Here is a 24,087-nt window from a genome sequence, read left to right on the forward strand (position 1 = left end):
TCATCTTTTAGGGTTTGAGGCAGTAGCTAGTCAAGTCAAACTGATGGGTTAATATTGTACGAGAGGCACACCACAGGTAACAGCCATTAAAGTTCATAGGATTCGGTTCCTTGCATCACAGAGGAGAAGAGAGAGCCCAGGTAGATCCTTTCCCTTAAAAAAACAGCAGGAGTTTTCCATTTCACCAGCAATCTACTAGAGCTTCCCTGCAGAGTAGCAGCAGGTTTGGGCTCTGTTCTTCCCCAAAACTGGAGACCATGGAGAAGGCAGTGCTGCTTTGAGAGGAGTTTCCCTACCTTTTTTCCAAGGAGTGTCTTGGTGCATGCAGGATTCTATCAGTCCCTCAGGAAGGAAGTGAGGCACAAGGCAAACCCAAGTGATGCAAAGAAGGAAAAGCAGAACCTCAGCCCTGAGGTTTCCAGACCCCAGCCTCTTCCCCTTTTCTCCTGTTACCAGCCTGCCACGACCTGCACCTCACTCTGGCATGCCACCCACTGCAAGGCAGATACACCAAAGGCCAATGTGCAAGTTACTCTGAAGGCTGTTACCCACGGTGATCTCTTCCTAAACCCCATCACACCCATCCCATCAGGCACTTAGGTTCCAGACAGAAGCAAAAAGTTTCCCCTTTTTCTCTCCCTCTCCCCCCACTTCCATCCCGAACTCTTCTTCCATCCCGAGCTCTTCTTCCATCCCTTGGTTTTAATTTTGCTTTGATTTCTGGGTGTTACTCAGGTAAGTTTTCACGAAGAAGTTGGAGAAGAGGGCCAATAAACTGGTATACAAGCCCGATGAAAGGAGAAGCAGTGGCCAGGTACATTGACAGAGCTTATCATCCTTCCAGAAGAAGATAAAGATGTTCATTATTACATATCCAATAATCTGCACAATCTGTGAAGTGGTGATTAGCATGGTGATGGAGTGGGGTACCCGGATGCCCATGGCTGCCACAGTGTAGTACGAGTACATCACAACATGGATACTGAGGTTTAGGGCTGTGTTCCATCCTGCCCCAGCTACCATCATCTTATAGCCATACCAGGATAAAATCATTGTGGCAATGTGGTGGTACCAGTGCAGGAAGATGAGCTTCTTTTTCCGGAGAACAATGAACAGAGTGTCACCTGGGGTTGGGGAACAGGTATATCATTAGTCAGGTGAAAGCACAGCAGTTGCACAAGTTTTCACATGAAACAGTCCAAGCAAGCTTCAATGCTGAAGCCATTATGTGGTTTGATCCCACCAAAGCCTAGGTTCCCATTGATATAATCTGTATTGAAGAGGACCATTTAGGCACTCTAGCTTCTGGCATGTTTGGAATATAAGAGCCCCTTGCCCCAGGCTTGCTTTCCCAGATCCACCTGCACTGCATTTCCAACTGGCTCTTCTTTACTTCTTTTTATGAAAGCTGTGTGGAAAGCCCAGCCCTCCCTGCCTGTCTGCTGCCCCCTTGCCACGGTTGTTCCAGTGCAAAATTGCCTAGTCCAGGCACTGGCCTGGGGATCAAACTCGAACAGTAACATCAGGCTGCAGCCCCCTGGAGAGCAAGCATATCATTCGAGTCGAGTAATAGGGAGCAAGAAAACGAGTGACACATGCAAGGCTAAGCAACAAGCAACCCTTTTCTCCATGTAACATTTGGACAGAGACCTGTAAAAGAAAATCTGCTTGTAAAAGCAAAACAATTATAAACACACAGGATAAGGAGAAGTTTCAAACTCACCCATTTCAACAAATTTGCTCAGACCAAATAGATATATCCAAAGCTTGGAAACAGGGTGGACATAAAAAGATTGACTACACACTGATTGCTTAAATCCCTTGGTAAGGAGGAGGAAGGCCAACTGCTTCCAGATCCGGCAGGCTGCAATGAGACTGCAAGAAAACCAGAGGAGAGCTGAACACTGTGCCCAGGGCCTCAACATAGCCTCTGACAGCTCTGCACCCATGGATATTTAGTTGACTCCATCTTGATGCTCAGGGCAATCTCAGAGACATTTAAACAAACCTTTACCTTCTTAGACTTCCTAACAAGTTTTAGCCAGGATTTAAAACCTATTCCTGCAAGACAAAGCAGCATGAAAGAGTGCTCCCCTCAGGGAAGCACCCCCTGCTTCCACTGCTTGAAGAGGCACTTGAGCAAAAGCTGCCCCACTGATGAGAAATGGAGGCAATTTTCCTGATGTCCTGCCTTTTGACATGGGCCCAGAGGACAGGGAGCTTTTATAACCTCCGGTGGCAGGGAACTCCTACAGCTTTTGAGAAGAAATACCACTTTTTCCTTGTTATCAACCTGTTTCATTAGCACAAGTTTGTCTCTGAATAGAGCATGAACAGCTATCTCCTGACCTCCCCTCTTCCACAACTTGTGCTTTTACAGACCACTGCTATCCTGTGCCCTGACAGAGGACAACCAATGTCCCTTTGACCTTGTCAAAGCCAATTGGAGTTACAGAGGCAGTAGTTGAGTTTTTCTCTGTCCCACCAAACAGACAGAAAAAGTTGTGGAGATGAGGGGAATTTTCTTAAATTGACATATGCTAGTTTGAATACAGGGCATGGGCCAAAACATTTTCATGGCTCCTGCAGGAAACCTATTCAATAAGACAGGACAGTTTGAAAGTACATTTTAGTTTAATCTTTTGTGCTTCTGTGAGTGCAGCAGAATTTTCTCCACCTCCTACACAACAAGATTAAAGAGGTAGCGGGGGGGGGGGGCAGGTACGGGAAGAGAAAGAAATCTAAATTTTAAAGAGAAATAACCCTCAAATCAAACTTTCAATTGGCAGGCACCGTTTGAATGAGGGAAGATGTCTGCTCTTGCAGGCTTCACGTTCAAATCTACCCACTAATGATTTTCAAGCACTCTCCCCAGACATCCTTTTGCAACTCATTCTTGCTGGAGTATTTCTGGTGAGAAATAAATGACTTGTATAAGCAGGTCACTCCCCTAGTTAGAAAGTGCCTTCAAGAGGAAAAAATTTATGTATTTCCCTAGTGATGTAGTGAATAACCAAAACTTTCCATCAATGCAGTTCTGAGGAAGGGTCTACAGCTGTCTCCAGATTTAACAAAGGCTCTTACCTGAACAAAGCCAGGCTGAAGGACCACAGGATCAGTGGTCCACGCAGTTTGAAGGGCCTCCGTTCCTTCATGAAATGTTGGATTCCAAAGATCAGGATCAAATAAATAACAGAAATAGTTAAAGACTTTTGCCTGCAAGTAGAGAAGAGGGAACAGTCAGGAAAAGACCCAAACTGACCTATTTTGAGCCAGACTTCTGTTGCCCTGGCAAAGTACTCGCACACTCACAAGAAACAAAAGATCTCCCATTCTCATGTTAAAGTTGGGTTTGGTCACAAGAAAGCCTGCCCTGACAGTGAGCAAGCAAGAACCCTAGGGACTGCACAAAATAAAGTGAACTGCTACATCTTGGAGATTTCCACAAGACCTTGGTGGGATGAGGCAGGTTCTGGTAGCCTGTGAGCAGGATCCAAAGCAAACACATCAATGCATCTTATCCCTTTACACGTACAGGCAGAGGATGTCTGCACAGGATGTCTAAAAAGGCCAGTTTCATGTAAGCTGGAGCCTCAAGTGCCTTGTGTTATATCCCACACATTCCAAGGCTTTAGTGCAGCATGGCAGGGCTGAGTACCCTATTTGCCAGCGCAAGGGCTGCAGTGGCCATCCGTGGGTGCTTTTTGCCCTCTTGCCACATCACCATCTCCCTACAAGCTGCAGCCCCACCTGCACCACTGTTTGCTCTGCCACATCTACTGCTACACCCCATCCTCCACAGCCTCAGGTAAGCAACCAGAGACCCCCAATCTTCTCCTCCTCGGAACTGAAGATCCTCACACTTGTTCTGCTAAAAGCAGCAGGAGCCGATTGGGCTACCCAGGATCTGGAATGCACCAGGTCAGCAACCTCCTCTCCTCTCACCAATTCTCCTCCATCCATTTCCTGGCTGCCCGCTGATTAAAGTTCTTCTCGAAGTTATACTCCCCCAGCGGTTGCAGCTCCGACGGGTCAATGTTCGCTTCCATATTCAGCATCCCCGGGAGCGACCCGAAACGAGACACTCCCGCACGCCTCACGGTGGATATAGCCCCGGGAATGCGCTCCGCCCCAACGTCACACCGCGGCGGGAGGCGGGACCGGGAGCCTCCCATTCCTTGCGCTGGGTAAGCAGGAGGAGGCTCTGGTCACCCAGTCAGGCTGAGCGGGAGGTCCTGCCATTCTCCATCCAGCCCAGCTCATCCCTCAGCAGATGGGCAAGGTGATTCCAACATTGTCACCAGCAGCAGGCAGAAATTCCATTACCCTGACTGCAGTTAGCTGTTGTGCCTTCTTCACCATAGACTGAAGTATCTGGCTGCTGCTGGAAACTAGATGGGTTCTGGATAACCTCCTACTGAAGTTCCTGCAGCTGAAAATGGCTCCAGCACAGTCAAAATCCCCTGAATGCAGCATATCTCATTGCACCCTCTGGTCACTCATCTTGGTGTCTCTCCCAGGTGTCATGTCTTTACACAGGTGCAACATCTGCACCCTGCAAAGCTCACAGACTTGGAAGGGGTTTGCTTCATGCAGGCATCACTGTGCCTGTGCACAAATCATCTGCCTAACTGCTGCCTCTTCAAACAGGGGAACATTTGCCTGGGTGAGACATTTCATAGGATTGTAGAATGCTTTGGTTTGAAAGGGACTTTAAAGATATCTAATTCCAGCCCCTTTGTCAAAGGGAGGGACATCTTTCACTACACCAAGCTGCCCAAAGCCTTATCCGGCCAGGCCTTGAACTCTTCTAGGGATTGGGCATCCACAATTTTCTCTGTATTTGACAATGGAGTAGTGTGAGAAAATCAGGAAAGTATTTGACATGTAGGAATTAAAATCCCTTGGCGATTTTTGCACCACCCCTGACTTACACTCTCCATTTTGCAGAGCACTTGCATGTATCTGTGGAAAGTTCAGCTTGCATGTGTCGGCAGCAGTGGTTTTGCCATACCCCACAGAGTACCATACCCCAGAGAGTGTTTTCCCTAAAACACTTTGTACATAGCATGAGCTCCCACTGTGCCTTGCACAGCTCTCACCTTAGTGTTTCCAGCACCAAGGATGTCCTTCCCCTTCCAGAGGACTGCAGGTCAGGGATTGTGCTGTCTCCAATCCTGGGTCACTTGTCTTTCCTCTTTCATCACCTACTTTGGGCAGTAGCATCACCAGGCAGAATATTTGGGTACATGCTGGAGGAAACTTTCTTCTGTTGCAAGGGCTTCTGCACACCACAAGAACAGGTGCAACCACCAATAAAGCCAAGGGTAAGAGCAGAGAAGAGGCAGCACAGTAACACAAACTTTTTGCACTTCTAATCCATACAAGTCAATGTTCAGTCTCATTATTCAAAAGCAAAGCCACACTGGGAACCTTATAAATTTATCCCTCTCCATGCTCTTGACAATGGTTTCAGTATTGCTGACTTCTTTGCCTGCATATTGTCTGTGGATTCACTGTTCTTAGATGGAGTACAGTTGTTAGCTGTTTGAGGCACTACAAGTAAAAAACACCTGCTTTTTTGACCTATGCTTTAGCAACTGTTAAACAAGGCCTCCTTTACACAAGACACCATATGAGAAGAGAAAAAAACCTTTAAATACCTGTTAAGAGATGCAAGGACGAGTTGGATTAGCTGAGTAGAAAACATCCTGATATTGGCATAACTTCTTATTCCTAATCTAGTTTAAGGTTCAGTAAAGTTTTCATTTTGAAACTGTTTCATGCTACATGAACAATGCCTCTCCTAGGGCAGGTCTGTCCATCCATCGCTTAGGTGGTGGCATGTACAGTTATAGGAGGAGCTCATGACACTGCAGCTCTTTGGTACCATCTGAGCAAGCAGCTGGTAGCCCTCCCCAAGTGTCTCCTTGGCAGATAGGAACAAGAACAACACATGTAAAGAACAGAAGCAGATAGCAGGGATGAGGCTCTTACCATCCTCTGGCACACATTTCTTGCTTAATAAGGCAGGCTTTGTCACAGACTGAAAGCTCACCTGCACAATCCAGATGCAGTTGTGACATCCTTGTTATCCTCTTTTCTCCCTGCTGTCAATACATCTGCCTGCCCTCCTGAATCTGGGTGGATTAGCACACAGAGAGCTGCCAGGCCCAGTGCCTGGTCACTGGCACTGCTCAGAAACCCTGCTGGACTCAGAAGGCTTTAGCAGCTGACATGCAATATAGACATCAGAGCAACGTGTAAATAAACAGATGAGCTTATTTTCACACATCACAGTGAATTGCACAGAGCTCAGCCACTGCAGGTGATGAAGTGGAGCCCCAGCAACACTTCACACACAGCAGGAACATCAGGGCTGCAGTCCTGATTCAATGGGAGGGGAGCACTTCATTCTTCTGTCCTCTGAGTGGGAAGGAGACAGAAACCCTATGGAACAGAAGCCTCCATGCCTTTATTCTGAGCCCAAAATGGCTAGGTAGGACCTCAAAGAGAAAGAACAATTTTGTGAGGACCATGAAATAACATTGTGGATCCTTATGGAGAGCTGTGTCCCATTAGACTGCTTCTACAGCATTCCAGAAATAATTCTTCTTTGAGGTAGACCCAAATAGATTAAATTCTCACTTAAAGATTAAATTGCTATTTTCAAAAAGAGTTTTTGTTTTCTGGTAAAGATTCACTTTTTCACCAAAATACATGTAGAGAGAGAACTAGTTCCTGATGTGGTAACTGAGCATCACCTACATCTTATTTGCCCTGTGGTCAAGAGTATAAGAAAATGGATTTTTGCAAAAATATCTCATTTTGTATCCCAAGTGTTAAAATTAATTTCCTGTAACAGAACAGTAAACAACAAATAGACTCCTTTAGTGGTAAATAGCACATTTGCCTCCTGTCAAGACTTGAAAGAATGAAGATGTTTGTGAAAGACTGCAGGCACCATTCAGAATGAGTAACAAATGCCAAATCCTGGTACGATCCCAAGTGCAGGAAGTGGTTTCTAGAAAGAAAGAGTGCATAATCTCTTTTCTAAGAATACTACAAATTAATGAAACCAAAACTTTAGGAAAGATAAAGGACAGCAAGAATTTACAGCTCCCTAGCCTCACAGATCAACCACTTCCATAGCAAGTGACACAAAAAAGATGACACAGAGAGGTCTGTAGGACTTAAACACAGTGGCAGGAGCCAAGAGAGCAGCTACAATAACTAGAATGGGGCAAAACATTATAACTGCATGGGCCAGAGGCAATGTGGCCACCAGTCTTCCAGTGCCTCTTGGCTAGCTGACTGTCACTGTACTGCCACCAACTACCTGCCTGATCCACACAGGTGGGGACAGGGAAACAAGTAGGCAGGGTTGTTGATGAAAAAAAAAATTTAGTTCCAGGTATAATATGCCAGTTCAGATTGCCCTTAAATATGAGGCCCCTGACATTCTGCAGGACAAGAGTATACACAGAGTCAGCCTCACCCAGGCTGGGCCTTGCTGGTCTGAGTTTACACTGCCTCACCAGTGCAGAGGACAGAGAGGGGGTTTTTACCCAAGAGACAAGGCTATTGCACATAACCACCTCCAAATCAGTTTGTTGTACTGTCTGTGATTGTTACTTGTGATTTACGCATCAGAGTAGTGAAAGCCATGGAGGAATCTCCTTGCACAAGCCCTGCAAGCTTTCATCAAAGCTTAGGATAATGACCTGATTCCATACAACCCTCTTGACTGCAGAGAATATGACTTCATATATGGGCCCTCCCAGGGCAGCTTTTTCACCAGACTGACCACACTATGAAAACAGAGAACAATCTTTGTGTTCTTAATCAAAGTATCTTTTAACTCCTTTGATACCAACAGAAGTGGCATGGCAGGTAAGGCATGATTTTACATGTATCACAGTTTGTTTTAATTAGGTTTAATAGGAAGAAAAAATGGTAAAGATAAGGAAACAAACAGTCTCTCCTGATTGATTCCCTAACTTTGGAAAGCAGCCTAGTTTTAACACATATTGCAGCAAAGAGCTTGACATAAAGTGCTGGGGGAGTTACCCTGAGCTGTTAGGCTTATACTCAGCTAACACAAAACTTAAGCCCACACAAGTGGTGAAACAGTGGAACAAATTGTCCAGAGAGATGGTAGATGTCCTGTCTCTCAAAACATTCAAGGCTGAATGGGGCTCTCAGTAAGCTGATTTAGTTAAAGATGTACCTACTCATTTCAGGGGGTTTAGGACTGGATGATGTTTGGGTCCCTTCCAAACCAAACCATTCTAAGATAACACCTAGTACAAAAGCTGATGCAAAATGAGATTATTTACATTTTCTCACACTCCATGTGTGGGCAGCTCTGAAAAGCTTTTGTTTAGAAAGGGCAACAGCAAGTAATGCAGCACAATAAATAGCATTGCTATTTGAAAGCCAAAGCCTCAAGCACACAAACATACACATTTTTGCATAGATTGAGACTTCATAACAACCAATCTGCAGAAGATTATTAATAGCTGGCTTGGGTAAAACCCAGGCAGTTAGCATCACTTGTTCCAAGAAGAAGGAAGAGTTGCAGTGCAAGTGTTAGAGGCAAAGAGCTTCTGTCAGGAGGTAGGCAGGAGATTCTGATTCAGGGAGGACTAAGACCTCTGCAGATTTACCAATTTGCCTTCACTGCCTTGCTTTGTTAAGTTTAGCTATAATCCTTTCTCTCAGCCACCATGGCACAGGTGCATTCCTTTGGAGATGTAAGGGAATACAGGGATAAACACCAGCAATCACAGCTGCAGGAGAAGCTGCGGGAGATCCCATCCCAGTGCTGGGTAATGGTGAGCATGCCTGGAGCTGAGGCTCGATGCCTCAGCTCTGCCAGCACAGGGCACCCTTTGCCACCAGCCACCACAGCCTGTGACACCAAGGTCTCCACCAAGGGGCTCTCAGATCTTTGGCCATTAGAGGGGAACAAACACTGCAAAAATGCAGGGAGGCATCACCTCCTGAACAGAGACCCAAAAGCAAGAGCAGGCAGGAGGTTTGCTGTGCTTCTCCCTGACTCTCTGGAGGTGTTAGCTGTCCTCTCCTGGAGAAACATGCCCTCAGGCCCAGGGTAAAGAGAGGATCCTCTGCTGTTTGCAAGCAGTCCCTGTATCTTCCTTCCACTTCTCCAGCCTCAGATGAGCTTCATTGCCTTGCAAGAGTCACCCAAGCAGGCTGGGACAAATAATTTGGGGTTTAACAACTGCACAGTATCAGAGGAATCAATCCTTCCTTGCAGCTTCCTCCATGATGTTTGACTAGAGGCCATTAAGAGACACAGTTCAGCAATAGCACCTTTTCTTTCTACCCTAGCAAGATACAAGGGCTGCTGATGATGGCTGTATCTGTATCAAACCTTCACTGTACAGTGTTTGGGCATGGTCCTTCTCAAGGATGTGTGCGATGATCAAGAAATTTCAGCATTTGAGAACAATTTTGCAGAGAGCAAGACAAAGTAGTGTCCCTTCATGCATGCATACATGCTTTTAAAGCTGCCTTCTGGGGAACACACTAGATGTGTCTGCCTTCCCTCTGCCATGCAAGACAGTGTTTTCCAAGCATGAAAAAAACCCCAAAGCAGATGCACTGAATGAGAATATGAGACCTCTCAGAAGGGACCACTTGGAGTCCTTACTAGTGGCCAAGTTATTTCTTGCTCTCTGACCTAGTTGCTCTAACCACTTTGAAAGATCTTCAAATAAAAAATAACAAAGGGCCTAAAGGTTAAACATCCTAAGAGGTAAACAAAATGGTGGTGACATCAGGAGCTATTAACCCAAAGATGTCATAATCTGCAATGACCCTTCATGAGAATGCTATCAACTCTAAGCTAAGGGTTACAAATCCCATGTAAAACATCCCTGGTGCAAATCACCTGTAAGCAGCTCTTTTGTCAAAACCCTATCATTTACAAACCCTTTTGCTCACTAAAGCCTGTAAGTAGGCCCACTGGTATTTGGAAACATTGATTAAAACAGGTACTTTGAGTGGGCAGCTGGGCTTTTGCCTGGAGTTATGTCTTCAAGCTTTGTTTGGAAAACAATAGTTGGATACATATACAGAATCCAGAAAACCTGAGATTAGCAGAGAATATGCTAATTTCATTCATCAGTGTCTGTTTTCACAATTGAAAATTTAGAGCCAGAGACTAGTTTAACTAAGAAGTTCTTGAACCGACGCATGAACAAAAATCCCATTGGATGAGTTCTGATTAAGATCAAAGGTGTCCTTTGAACAACCCAATCAGTTATGCCTTTATCACAGAAGTCTCAAAGCTCAGGCAGAATTTAAGAACACCTACAAGCATTCATGCACATACCTGCTTGTGTTTTCTGAAGTGTTCATTAGAGAGAGACTTTGTACAAACATTCAGTATTTCTCAACCAGAACTGGTCCTGTGCCTTAAATCAGAGTAAAATAAACCACAGCACAATAACAACATTATTGAATTGACGAAATTGCCGATGTGAGCTGTTGCCTACACTGATCACAGTGCGTAAAACTCTCCACCCTGCATTCTCAAAAATACAAAGCACCTTCTGCTTTGCTAAAATAAGCAAAATTGCCCAAGGGTCATTCACAGCCAGACTTTGCCAATGGCTTTATGTTGGCCCCTCTCCACTTAATCATTCCTGTGCTCCAGTCACCAGTTGAATCATCTGTTGTCATAGTTAGCAGAAGTTACACCAACACCAGACATGCACAAAACATCATGTCTTTCCTCTGGTTGAAGTCTATCAAGACTGCAGAGTTCAGGTAAATTTGCCAGTACCAGATGACATTGAGACCACAAAACCAAAGCTCAGCACTTTGCTTTGTAGAATGCCCTGGCTACAGAAGTGGGACTAAAATGCTATTCCTGCAGAAAGTGCTTGTTTCTGCCTTTTAACAACACTAAACTAATCAGCATTCTTTCTACTTGGTTCTGCCTCGAGATTAATTTGATCCCCAGTAAAGCTTGGATTGCCACCACCAGTTATGTGCCTCTTTTTGCAGAACTCCTTTTGAAACATCTTTGGAAAGTCCTGATAATGAGAACCCATTCTCCTTTACCCAGCTCTGAACTGATACAGTTAGAGGACTCATTGGTTAGCAAGGTATGACCTGCAAGGAGAAGAGTCTTCAAGCCTCTTTCGGCATTTGAGTTTTTTCCAACCAATTTGTTACAAAACTTACTGTAATGCAACTTCCCTGATCAGACCCAGCTTCTTCTTACAGTACAGGTGCTCACTTCTTTTGCTGCTGGGCAGTCCTGACAGAAGGTGGATGGGACGTAATCCAAACACCCAACTGCCAAAGGTGTCTCCATACTGCCTGAAAGGCCTGCAGCTGTTTCTTCAGCTCCTCCCCACTTCGTAACCCGAACTACAGGCAGGGCTTTTAACATCAACTTTTACCAGTTTTGTGTTTTATCCTTGCTAAGGCCCTCAGCTTCTTACCTGTTTAGTTTTAATGAAAATTAGCCATTCAACCTTCCTTCTCAGTTACTTTAGCTTTTAAAAAGACTATTCTTAGTGGCAGTCCATGTCGATAATTGGTGATTCAGAGCATAGCCTTTAATACTTCCCTGCCTAGACCCCAAAATCCAGCATTACCACTGCCTAATCTGACAGATGACCTTACCCAAAGCTTTTCAGGAAGGGCACTGAAGTTCAACTCCATCCAAAACATCTGTTGAACTCTGTTGGCATTATAATATGGGGTTTACAATTTGCAGAATATGTAATGTTGTGGGTTTTTTTCTTTTTTCCCCCAGTGAGATAAAGAGGCTAATCTGTGTTGTTTTCAAGAATGCTTTGGATATTATTTTTCTGTTTATTGATGTACTTTTCTAAAAGCAAACATTAGCTATGTGGGGCTGCCATTGCCCTCGTGAACCATACCATTATGTTTTCAATAACTCCTCCAACCTTCCTTGTTATCCTGTATTTCTCAAAACCAACTTCCCTTGAACTACAGGTTCTGCATATCGCTATAGCCACACTTACCTCTTCACAATCAACCAGGATCCCTCTGGTTTTCCAGGAATGCTAATAACAGAAGAAAACTCAACTCTTTATTTTTACTAAAATAGCTGAGTTTTACATCAGGACATGGTTTGATCTTGGAAGAACTTCCCTTATAGAAACTCTTATAACTGAATTCAAAGGAGACAGGATTAGATTACTCAATAGGATCACTACTATAGCACTAGCACAGATATTTTACCAAATAATAATTGAAAAGTTTTTCTTAAAAACATTGCTACACAACCATTCCTACTATGGACACCACAGAGAGAAGATGTAAGAACCTGAAAAATAACTGGTCCCAGCTGTATCCCACCCAGAGTCTTTTATTGCAGCAGGTAGAGTGGTCCTGATGGAGGTAAATGAGCCCAGCTGGAGAGGGAGAAGCACCTTAGCAGCAGTCCCTGAAAAAGAGGGAAGAGGCTGAGAGAGAAGGGAGGAGCTTTCTGTATCCTGAGATATCCGTCAGCTGTTTGGAGTGATTGGCTGCCCTCAGCTGTCCTGGATGGCATAGTGCCTAGCTCCTGGCTGGTGTGTAATCTCTCCTTGGTGTTTACAAGGATTTGGGAAGTCCTTCCAAAAGCACAGCTTGGGAGGGACCATGGGCATTTCTGGTTTTTGAGATCCCAGGCCTCACCTGAGTGCCTGGGAGAAAGCTGCTTTCCATTGCACTGCCTTCAGGATTTGCTGTGCAGTTCCATTTGCCATGACAGAGCCCTAAGGAGGCCCTGGTGGGGACAGAGGGACTAGCTTGCTCCAACAGTGCTCTCAATGGCAAATGGCCACGGCTGGGCTCTGGGGACTCACAGAGCTTGGCTCCTTGCCTTCCTCTGTGGGAAATATTTGTAACCTGCAAGCATCAGAGAAAAGCATTGCCCATGCTCTCAAGAGCATCAGAGAGGTGCATGGGGGCCATGAGGGAGATACCCACGGGCAGAGATGAGAGGCTGGGGCTGAGCCATGCACAGGCCAAGGGAAGGGGTTCCTGCCACAGAAGTGCTCTTTGATTAGTGTCATTAAAGGGTGGGTAAGTAAAAATCATTCTCTTCTCTGGTCTTTCCACTGCCAGATGGAGCGATTTCACACTCACCTGCAGAGGGAGACAGCTCCTCTTTATTAGCCCAATTTTGTTGACACAGTTTGGTGCCTCCACCTTACTAGGCTGGAAAAACCAGATAAGGAATTGATGTGGCTGTGGCAGCCCACAGTCAGATTCTCCCATGGAGATGCTGCCAGGGTGTGCAGGGACCCTTCCAAAGCCAGCACCAGGCTGGAGCAGCAGTAGTTTATGAGCTGATTGCAAAGTCCTTCAGGGGAGCAGCCCTCGAGGCAGTGCCAGGCCCTGCTGTGTGCTCCAGCAGCACTGCAGCTGCTGGCACCGGGCTGAGGAGAAGAGTCATAAGAGGAACCATGCCAGCTTCACCCCCTCCCTATTGCCCACAAGGAGCTGCTCCCAGCAGGGGAGCTGCCCCCAGCCCAGGGTTTGGGCAGAGCTGCACAGCCATCACCTGGAACACACATTCATTTGCAAACCCAGGGTGTTTCCAAGCCAGGACGGCTCCCAATCACAGGGCCTCACGCAGAGAAGTTTGGTGAGGAGCTGTGGGGCCGGGTGAACCTGAAAAGCTGGCTCAAGCGTGCCCCGAACACCTCCCGCCGCACTCGGGGCCCTTGCAGGGAGATTGCACTCAGCAGCGAGACTGGGGGTGCTGCTGCACCCTGCGGCTGCTGCGGGATCCTGCTCATGATGTCCCTGCCTGCCCCGGCAGCAAGGCGCAGAGGCAGGAGGCAGCTTTGCCCTGTGCACAGCTCAGCTGGGGTAGCAGCTCTTGGGTGAGGCTTCTTCAGTCTTTTGGAAGGTATTGACTCATGTCCTACTTTTCCTCGAGGGGAAAGAGAGAGGGGAAAAAAAAAAAGGCAAAAAAAGAGCTTGCTCCTTGCTTGCCTCATAAACCACAGTTTCAATTTTTTAATTTCCCAAGTTACACCACAGCCCTGCATGCCTGTCTCAGTACCTGTGACAGGGAGGGCATTTAGTAACTGCAGGCACTGTGCCCAGGGATCAGGCACCAAGCTGAAGGCAGAGCTGCATGAAGGATAAAGCTCACCTACATCCCTTCCCCCACCATGGCTTTTAATTTGTGTGACAGGCTACTCATTATTCCTAATTTAACTTAATAACTAGCTTGAGCCCTTGTCATACTTTTCTTCTGTATTCAATACTGAAAGAATAACAAGGAGAAAAGAGAAAGGAGAAGAGTAAAGAGAGAAAACTATGTGTTTATTAGGAAAAGATTTACAGAGGACATAAATAAAGCTGGAAAAGCTAGAGTAGCCTTCATCTTTAATGAGTCGATTTAAATACTTCTATAAAATCACTTTAAAACTTACAGAACGGCTCCTGACAGTTTCTAAGCCAGTACACAGGTTTTCCTAGGGAAGACTCTTTACTTCAGGGGTGCTTTTTGAATGTCCACTTCTTACTCACAAGGTCCTTGGGCAGGTTAATGCTTTACTCCATTAGAAAGAGTTGCCACCAAATTGTGGAATCGTTTTTGAACAGACTTGACTCCCTTGACTATATACCTTGACTCCCTGGATAGAAATGCCTTCTAACTCTGCAATACCTTTGGGAATGAAAGCAGCCATAAGAAGTTCAAGAAGTTAAGAGCATATCTGATAGGGGACAACATGCTAATGATGCATGTGGTGCTTGCTTGAGCTGTTTTCTGAAATTGTGAATAGCAAGGAGGAAGCATAGGAAAATAGATTCACATTTTTGTAAATCCACACAGACTCTTGGGTCTCAAATACTTCTGTCTGCTCTTCTGCTTGCAAACAAAGCCACGTGCAGGTCTCTGTCCTCATCAGGCCATGATGCCTCCAGTTTGCAAACACGGTGTGTTTGTCTTCTCCCTCTTTCTTCTTCAAGTTCAAAACAATCCAACATTGTCACGAAGCCACAAGCTTGCCAGCTGTCTTGCTATGTTCAGCCTGATCTAAACATCCAAACTCTCACGTAGGCAGCAGTAATGATCTCCTTCTTCCACCTCAGAGATGAAAAAATGCCCCACCTCCACCCCCTTGTCCAAACTCATCTGCTAGGAGATGACAACAAGGTCACCACAGTGCAACTGGAAACAGGCAGGAATGCTGAAAATTTGTGACAATATCTCTTTTTTTTATCTAAAGAGAAACCCCAAATCCCATCAACCTCTTAATTTCAATTTGCAAACAGAAAGGTGTCAGGCAGACAGTGTTCCTATTACTTATCTACAATGCCCACTTTCCCCCTAATATCTGTCAGCACCTTGCTCTGATCTCCCTCTTCCTGCCATTAGGGACTAAGGCTCCACATCCTCAGCTCAGAGGGAATGAAGCCACAAAGGGCTGCTACAGAGCAACATTGATAGGTCATCCAAAGTCACCTTCATCTTAGCCCCTCTGCAAGCCGAGGGTAGGGAGGGAAGACAGCACTGCCTGGCCTCAGAAGACCTCCCAAGTCAGAGCCAGGCACTATTCCAACCTAGAGCAGCCCAGGAGCCCAGCCAAACTATTGTTTCACAGGTTGCTGTAAAAACACATCTCTTGTCTGGGAAAAACCCCACATGGAACAGCAAGCAAGAGCAGAGGCTAGAACCACCAGTAAGGTCAGCTGTGGCAGTGACGTTACTCTTCAACTACTGGGAGCACTGCAGTGGCCCCAGTGGGAGCATGGAGCAGAGTCCTGGATCCTCAGTGTGGGCCACTGGCAGTGAGCACATCGGACAATGCTGTGGGCAGGTTGTGCAACTGCACCCCAGTTAGGTTTGCCTTAGAGTCCAGGGTGCGTAAAAACACATTAGGTGTCACTCCATACCATGGCCCAAGTAGGGCAAAAATATTGTCTGCTCACACTGAAATGAGGAGAGCCTGCTGCTTCTCTAAATGTGGTGTAGGGCCCATTGCTATGACCAGCTCTCTGAGCTATTGGCTGCTGGTCCTGGCACTTGCATCTGTTCCAGATTTATTTCATCACAGGTTTGGAGGTGCTATGGGAATGGGTGTGTGCCACATGAAGACAGAGGAGAGAAGGCACTGCATGAAAGCCTGCAGAAAGGCTAAAAAATTGCTGATGGAGGTATGTGGAGACCACAGCAGCAGTAATGAGAAGGAAAAAGCACTTCCATCTTGCTTGAACAACTTCCTGTTATAAGAATCACAGATTCACATTGAACCAAGACCAGAGAACTGCCACAGAGGAGAAAGAATATAAGTTTATTTTAAAAAATAATAATTTAGCTCAAACACAAATGGGATTGCAGAGTGTTGACTGAAGTAGGAAGAACAATATTTATCCACAGAACTTATACCAATTTTTCTCTCTTGTAGATGATAGTTTCAGGGCCCTTCCTTGTCCACAGCTCTGCTTCAGTTCTCATCTGCACATAAAGGTATCCTGACTACTGGGGCTCTTAGTAACAAGGCAGAGGAGAAATAGTGTCTGCTGCATATGAAATGCTGTTCCTACCTCCAGAGCCTCCATGATCCAAAAAGCCAGAAGAGCAACTCCAGCATCTAAACCAATGTGCAATACAAAGGGAACAACCTGCACTCCTCCCTGGAAGTCTACCTACCCATGCCCCATTCCCAGCCTCCTGGCCAAGTGCTCCCACCCACGCCTGAATTCACCCCCCCGCCCACAGGTGCTGTACACAGAGGTGTAGACACAGGCCTTTGCAATACTCCTCCCTCCCCACTCTCTTCTCATCCAGACCTGCAGATCTTTCACCTCTCTCCATGCCTGCATGCCATACATTTCTTGGCACAGCAGCAGTTCATTTCACAGTGATGGGATATGCCCTGGAACACACCGGCCACTACTGCAGTTTTTTCTCATCTGTGAGGTGGCCTTTCATGCAATTGCCATTCTGATACACAGGGCTGGCCCCTTTCCTTCTGCACCACAGCACAGATTTGTAGAGAGCAAATCCAATAGCAGCCAGACATAGCAAGAGAAGTGCCAATATGTCCAGGCAGAAGTACTCATACCAGGAGAGGTCGTAGACAGCCGGGCGAAGGAAGGGTGCCCCATCGTGCCGAAGGATGTACTCCAGCCAATACACTGTCCTGTTGAGAGCGTGCATTGGTCTGTCCAGGTGCAGGGCTGAGATGTGCTGGGCTGCTTTTCTGTAGCTGCAAGGGAAGATGACAAGACATTTACCTTTCAATAGAAACTTCATACTGAGAAGTGGCCTGAGACATCTAGTGATGCTTTCAAGTCCCAAATAATACCTTGGGAGAGGGGCAAGTTTCTCCCATTCTTCTTCTGAAACCCACTCTGATGGCACTCGCCAGCTATGAAGGCACAAACCAGAGTGGATTTTTCTTTGTGTTTTGTTAATAACACTGAACAATTTGGCTTGCAAGTACCTGTTCAGTGAGTTCATGTGTATGACACTTTCTGAGGGGAGTTTACACCCTAAGACCTCACCCAGCATCAAGCAAAAGTTATACACTTGATGAGTGGCCAAACCCTTCTAGGTACCAAACTGCAACACCTCTTAATAGGTAAGAAATGCAAAATATTTTCAAAATCAAGCTCTCAGAGAGCATTTCAAAAATCAGCAGTTGCACATGTCCCATTAGAAAACAGGAGCCCTGTGTCACTTTTCTGTTCCTGCTTCAGTTCTAGGAAAATGCAGAGTATATGATTGACAGAAGGAACAGATGGAGCATTACCTGCAGTTCCCTCTCTGTTTCTACAGAAAGTTTTTTGGACAAGTTCAGGGAGGTCCCAATGGTAGGCTGTGATCTCACTCTCCCTGATGACAGGGTGGCATTAAGAGGTCTCTTCCCCAGGAGCTCAGAAAACTTTCTAAGAACATTACAGTCAGACAGGACTAGATCACACTCCTTAGAAGCAAATGCTGGAGTATCTCCTCCTGTGCTGCATCTAAGGATTTTGAGGCACTGATACATCTGGTCAGCTGAGCAATGCTTGACACTGTGCTTGTTACAGAAGCCATCATAGGCGGTGTAGGGGTCAACACAAAGACACACTGGTCCCTACACACTGTCTGCACCAAGGAAGAGCTTGATGCTTCCAGATGCCTCACCTGGGGTCAGAGATGACGGTGATGACAGCCTGGTAAAGCTCCTCTTCTTTTAGTCTGCTCCAGTCCATGAGGATACCCATGCCCTTTGCCTGCACTCTGGTCATGATGTCAAACTGGTCCCCATAGAAAGGAAATCCCACCACTGGCACACCGTGATAAATTGCCTCAAATATACCATTCATCCCACAGTGGCTGACAAAAGCTTTCACATTGGGATGGCCTGCAGGTAAAGGAAGAGTAGCAAGTCAATGCCTTCCATGTTGCAACATGGCTACCAGGGGTTCCTTAACACACAATGTTGATGTATGTTTAGGGAAAAACAGGCATGCTAAGCAGAGAGGATGTTAAGCAGAGAGAATTCCTTTGGGAATACATCTGGCTTTTTGCAGCCCAGTATTGCTGAGCAGAGCCTGGAGAAGAAGGGAGATAGGAGCCAAGCAGCTTCAAGCAGGTGTTAGATGAGGAACATGTTTTGTACAGATCAGACACACAAGAAGCAACAGACTTAGATCCACACAGGTGCTGCTATCCTTATGTGCCTTTGCTGTGGTTTGGGCTAAACTCCAGGGGTGTTGCTAGTGGCACACACATACATAGAACCCAGCCTTACCTAGCAGGTCATTCTGGGGCAGCCACCCCATCATCAGCGTATTCTCACCCAGATTTCTTGGCTTCTGACCAAAATATCTGTGGGAGGAGACAGAGGAAGGGAAAAAAGGAGAAAAGAAACACAGAGAACAAGAGTAAATTCAATCAGATCAAGAAACAGAAAGCAGACTCTGTGATTTGAAATGAATCACCCCATAACATTGTTTTTCATCCAACTCAAGTGAAAATGAATCCCATTCCCTTTTCACCTCCACACCACCCTTTGCGGGAGGCGAGCAAATGCACCAGCCATCTTCTCCACCAAATCGCTTGGAAGAGCTCGGATCCCGATGCCAAAGGAGACAACAACGACACCTGCCTCTGCTGCTTCCACCCAGAGACGCAGACCCTGTGGGCAAAACACACACAGCTGCCTTGAAGTATTCTTCCAAAAAGGCCCTTCCCACTTTTGCCTCTGACAGAGGCAGTAGAAACTGTCCACAGAGAAGATGAAGCCAAATCCACCCAGAGCACAAAGCTACACGGTTTTCACCAGGCAACAAACTCTAAAACCACTGTGGTTTTTGCACCCAGACAGGCAGAAATTACTTGAGCACCACCTGGTCTTGGGAGTTTGCAGGGAGGTGACCAAAACCTGCATTTCATGGCATTATCTCCTGCACTGGAGGTAACACAATTGGTCTTTGACAAGAAAGGTTCTGGAAACAGAGGCACCACATAGGAATAGCTAGGAGAGAAAGGGAAATTGTAGCAAAAAAAGAGGGGCTATTTTCCCATTACCACTAAGACAGGAGGCCTGTCAGGATCTCTAGATGTAAGCTGATACAAGAGACAAAACATCACACAGTCAGGAACAACTTCTTCCTGGAAAGTTCCTACAACTCTCCAATGTCAAAGGCTTCTGGAGGTGGCAGAAAGTCTTGCCATATTGACATGAGACTTCTAACCATCCTTGATAGCTGCTTGCAGACAGCAGATTTAGTTTTTGATCACTGGACAGAAAGGTAGCTACAGATCCAGTAAAACTCATGGTCATTTGTCCTTCATTTAGAGGCTACCTATAATGCTACATGAACAGGTCTGTATCTAGAACAGAGTCTGTACTTTTTTTAACCAAAGCCAGAAGGTAGTGGGGAGAAGAAATCAGCAACCACAGCTACTGTGAAGCAAACATGGACTATTCCCTCTTATGCCAGGCTGGGCTGAGTCTATTTCTCATTATGTCCTGCTTCAAGTTTCCCATGTATCTCAGTCAGGAGCATTTTAGGGAATTTTAATAAAACCCTATCTTTGAATATATATACTTCCTAAAATAAATATGCAGGAGAAAATGAATTCAAAAAAATGTCATTTGAAGAGAAAACTAAAGTGATTAATACAGAATATTAGTTGTATTTTAAAAGTTAGGGGATCAGAGTGCAAAAGAGTTACAACAGCGCATCTTAGTGTTATTCTCTGGGGATACTTCTTTATTGTACGCTTCAGAGACTCATGCCTATCTTTTCAGAAATGCTTAGAGTGCGCTAAAACAATCCAAGAATCAAGAAGTTTACAATAGAGATATTTTAGCTTCTCCATTCTTTTGACTTTTACATCCTTTGAGCAGTGCAACCACTGAAACTGCTACAGAAGAGAAAGTGCTGGTTTTTCTTTTCTAAATACAAGTATAATGACTCCTAAACCAGATGACTATGTTATCCATTATAATTGGGCCATAACATTTATCTTTCAGAAACAGTATTGAAGCTGCCAGGGAAGCATGGTTGACCACCAAATGTTCTCACTTTCTCTCAAATACAAATCTATATTTAACCAAGTCCTAAATAGAAGCAGTCAAAACCATAGTGTTTCAAATAGGAGGAAATAAGCATTTAATTACATTTCAAATGGGACGTTCTTTAAGGCACACCTAGACCTACAGAGGCTCTCTCTTCTCCTGGCATCCCATGATGTGGACACAGACATGCCTACCTGCTAGCATGACAGCCACCACCTACTGCAGGGCTCCAGACTTATCTCCATCATTCTTTCCTTAGGTGCCCTGGGATCTGTTCTGGAAGCTGTGAAGCACATGAGTAATGCCCTAACAAACAACTCCCTTCTTTATAAGGCAGGTGTGTACGTGGCCAGGTTGGACCAAGCCAGAGTTTTGCAAGAGCTGTGAGGCAGCCACCCTCTGACACAGCTTTCGGAGCACCCTACGTGCGTTTCATTACCTGCAGGCCGTGCCACATGGGCAAGGCTGATGTGCAGTCAGGCACATCTGAGAGATTCTTTTTAAGGCACCTGATCTCACTTCTTTTTTAACTGAAAAATATTGGTATCCACAGCATCAGTGAAGTTGCCATCAGAGATCTTGACAAGCGTCTAATAATTTGAAAGTTGAAATCTTATCTCTATTTCACACCCTTAGTCAGGACACCAGGACATCTTGACTGCCCAAGTTTTATTATTCAGGTTTATTTCCCCTCAATGCTTGTAAAAGTGGTAAGACAAGTCCTACTCTCTTCCAGTACTGTCTTCAGCCAGAGGCTTTAGGAGCTTGTTCCTCTGAATTTATTCCTGGGATGAGTAAGGCATAGGCTGGAGAAAGCCTTGAGAGAGTTTTCAGAACTGAATCTTGAGAAAAAGGGGTTAATACCCTGCAGTTTTTTACATTTTGGGATTCTGCACTCAATTTAATGAAGGAACAAGAAGAACTCTCCTCTGTGGTTTCTTAAGACTACAAGCTCAAGGGCAGAAATGCTCTGTGAGAAATAGGATGAAGGAGGAAATTCTGGATTAACACATCAGTGATGAAACAAAGAAGATTAATTGTTCTTCCCATTCCCACTTTAGCACAGGAGCAAACAAACTATTCATTCTCAAGTCCCAGGGGCAGCACTTCCATCTTACAAACTCCACACACCATTTCACATGGTCAGTGAGGCCAAATCCCACTTCAGAGTGGCCCACTTAATTCTACATCCTCCCTGCAGTCTGACAACCTTCAGTGGTCCCTGTCTCGCCGATGCACCCACAAGCACCAAAACACAGCAGCTTTCCAGACACTTGGGGCTTCAGAACTTTTACAAGGTTCTTGCAGAGAAGATCTGTACTAAGTAGCCTCCCCAGCTGATGTGCAATCATAGATCAAAGCTTTCTTGCACTTACCACTGGAAGGGGCTTTGCAGGCTCAGCGAGGATCCCCCCTGTGAAAATGACATGGGGGAGCGTTGGACGGGGAAAGTCCAACACCACATCATTACAGAGGAAGAACAGACTGGTTCCATGAACAAGGTCCAACATGGATGTCTTGGGCTCCACACTATGCTTCTCCATGAGACGTTCAAACTTGGGCAGGATGACCAGTTTTGTAGCCACACGAGTGATTATGTAGACTAGGAGATTCCAAGTCCTACCAAAAAAGCCCATCCTGTCTGTCATCAGGGAGTTGAATTCAGGGACATAGGCAATGGGGGAGGTGGCACCAATCTCTGCTGGGAACCAGAAGCCAGTGGAAATCACAGCATATTTGATGTGTAGGATGTGGGCCAGGATAAATCCACACATCTCATTGGGGTCCACCAACAGCAGATCAAAGTGCTCCAGCTGGAGTTTCTGCAGAAGGGTAGAATTTCCCAGTACTAGGTCACAGTTTTCCAGGTACTTCTCCAAAAATGAAAACACCTCCAGGGAGGTCATCTTCCCTTGAAAGATGCGCTTTATCTTCTCCTGCACCCAGGCATCTGCGCTCTCTGTGCTGAAGGTTCCCCAGTACCTCTGCACGCGGAAGCCGGGCAGGGAGGTCTCCACATCCCGACCTTCATGGAGTAGCAGCACAGGGTCATGGCCCCGGTCAGTCAGTGCCTCTGCCACCCGCATGAAGACTCTCAAGTGGCTGTCAAAGACTATGGTGGGCATGATCAGCACCTTGGCACAGTGAGATGGCTCCAGAGTGAATGCAGTCACAAGAAAAAGAAGAGCAGCAGGGCACGGTAGCACCTTCATCATCTTCATCACTGCAAGGAGACAAACATGCCATTAATGCAGTATCTCTGTCATGCACTCAGTAATAACAGTTGGAATTGTAGCTGCAAGCCAGGACTTGTGAGCTGGGAAAGGAGAGCAGTCTGGTGTCCTTCACTGGGGAACATCCATCCCCATCCACTCTGCCTTGCCCTAAAAAAACCCCAACCAAACCAGAAACAATCCCACAAAAATACCCCAACAACCAAAGTCAGATATCAGGGGAGTTTTCCAGAAAATCTCTTCTCTGTGCTCCTAAGGCTCAAAAACTAGCAGACTGACTCACAGAGAGTTACTGAGGGTGAGTGGCTGGAGGAGCTATGCTGGGTCACAGCACCAGCAGGGACACTTGGTGCTCAGTCCCTGTTTATCGCTATAGAACCAGCTCAGCAGGATTTTATTTTTATTTCTGTCCAGCCAGAACAGCTGGTTCTCTCTGAGGCCTTGATGTCTGTGCAAGCTCGCAGGGAGGCCTGCAGAGCTTGGTGGAAATGCCATGAGGTATGCTCTGGCTTTGACCCTCACATGGCTGGCAAGGTACTTTGCTCAGCACAAACAAGGCAGGAGCAAGTCCAGGTCACAGCAGGACCCACTGAGAGAAGCCACAAACCCAGAGAGCACAGCCACGGTCTGGATACAGAGCTGCTCCAGTATGGAACAGTCATGGGAGGCTCTGGGGAAAGGGCTGGGAAAGGAAAATGGGTGCCAGGATACTCATCCACTAGAAGAAGGCAAACCCAGAAAGCAATCCCAGAGATGACATGCAACACCTGTGGCACACTGACGCCCCTTAGTCACACTCCTAAAGCCGTCATCCCCTCTGCAGTTTGGTGAAACACCCAAGATTTCTGTTGTGTAAGGGATGTTGCTACATCACTGGAAGCGAACGCGCCTCACCCACACCTAGCATTATTTTGGGAGAAGAACTATGTGATAATTATTTGGGAATAGTCAGAAGCAGAGTAGTTTTCTGAGAACCCAGTTCAGACATGCCAGGAAGCAGCAGTGGGAAGAGGAAGAAGTTACAATGGGAACAACTAGAAGTGGATTTTGGATGACCCCCACACACTAAGCCCCAGTGGGGCTGCAGGGATGTGGTAGAGTGGAATTTGGTACAATATTTTCTGACAGCCCCTCTGGTAGTGCTTGATCAATTAAGAGGTGGGAAAGAAAGTAATGGACAAGACTCTGCTAAATACAGTGTTCAGACTGCCCTCAGCAGGCCTCTCTTTGGCTAAACTAAGCACATGAGAGCGAAGACATGGGAGAATAAAACTGCCCTATTCTTCCTCCAGTGCTTTCTTGTCCCATGTGGGGAC

At 46.0% G+C, this 24,087-nt stretch overlaps 2 protein-coding genes across 2 annotated transcripts; both read right to left on the reverse strand.

The window, feature by feature from the left end:
• Positions 1–702: 702 nt before the first annotated feature.
• ELOVL3 (ELOVL fatty acid elongase 3) lies at positions 703–4,058 on the reverse strand. Its single transcript, XM_066555095.1, has 4 exons — positions 3,946–4,058; positions 3,085–3,216; positions 1,724–1,875; positions 703–1,124 (listed from the first exon to the last, which is right to left on the reverse strand). Exons 1-4 carry the CDS (start codon positions 4,056–4,058, stop codon positions 703–705), a joined length of 819 nt encoding a protein of 272 aa, XP_066411192.1.
• Positions 4,059–16,797: 12,739 nt separating this feature from the next.
• Positions 16,798–22,759, reverse strand: LOC136559563 (2-hydroxyacylsphingosine 1-beta-galactosyltransferase-like). Its single transcript, XM_066554865.1, has 5 exons — positions 21,914–22,759; positions 19,009–19,148; positions 18,762–18,838; positions 18,152–18,371; positions 16,798–17,228 (listed from the first exon to the last, which is right to left on the reverse strand). Exons 1-5 carry the CDS (start codon positions 22,757–22,759, stop codon positions 16,913–16,915), a joined length of 1,599 nt encoding a protein of 532 aa, XP_066410962.1. The 3' UTR covers positions 16,798–16,912.
• Positions 22,760–24,087: the final 1,328 nt, after the last annotated feature.

This window comes from Molothrus aeneus, chromosome 8, assembly GCF_037042795.1.
Source record: "Molothrus aeneus isolate 106 chromosome 8, BPBGC_Maene_1.0, whole genome shotgun sequence".
Lineage (NCBI taxonomy): Eukaryota > Metazoa > Chordata > Aves > Passeriformes > Icteridae > Molothrus > Molothrus aeneus.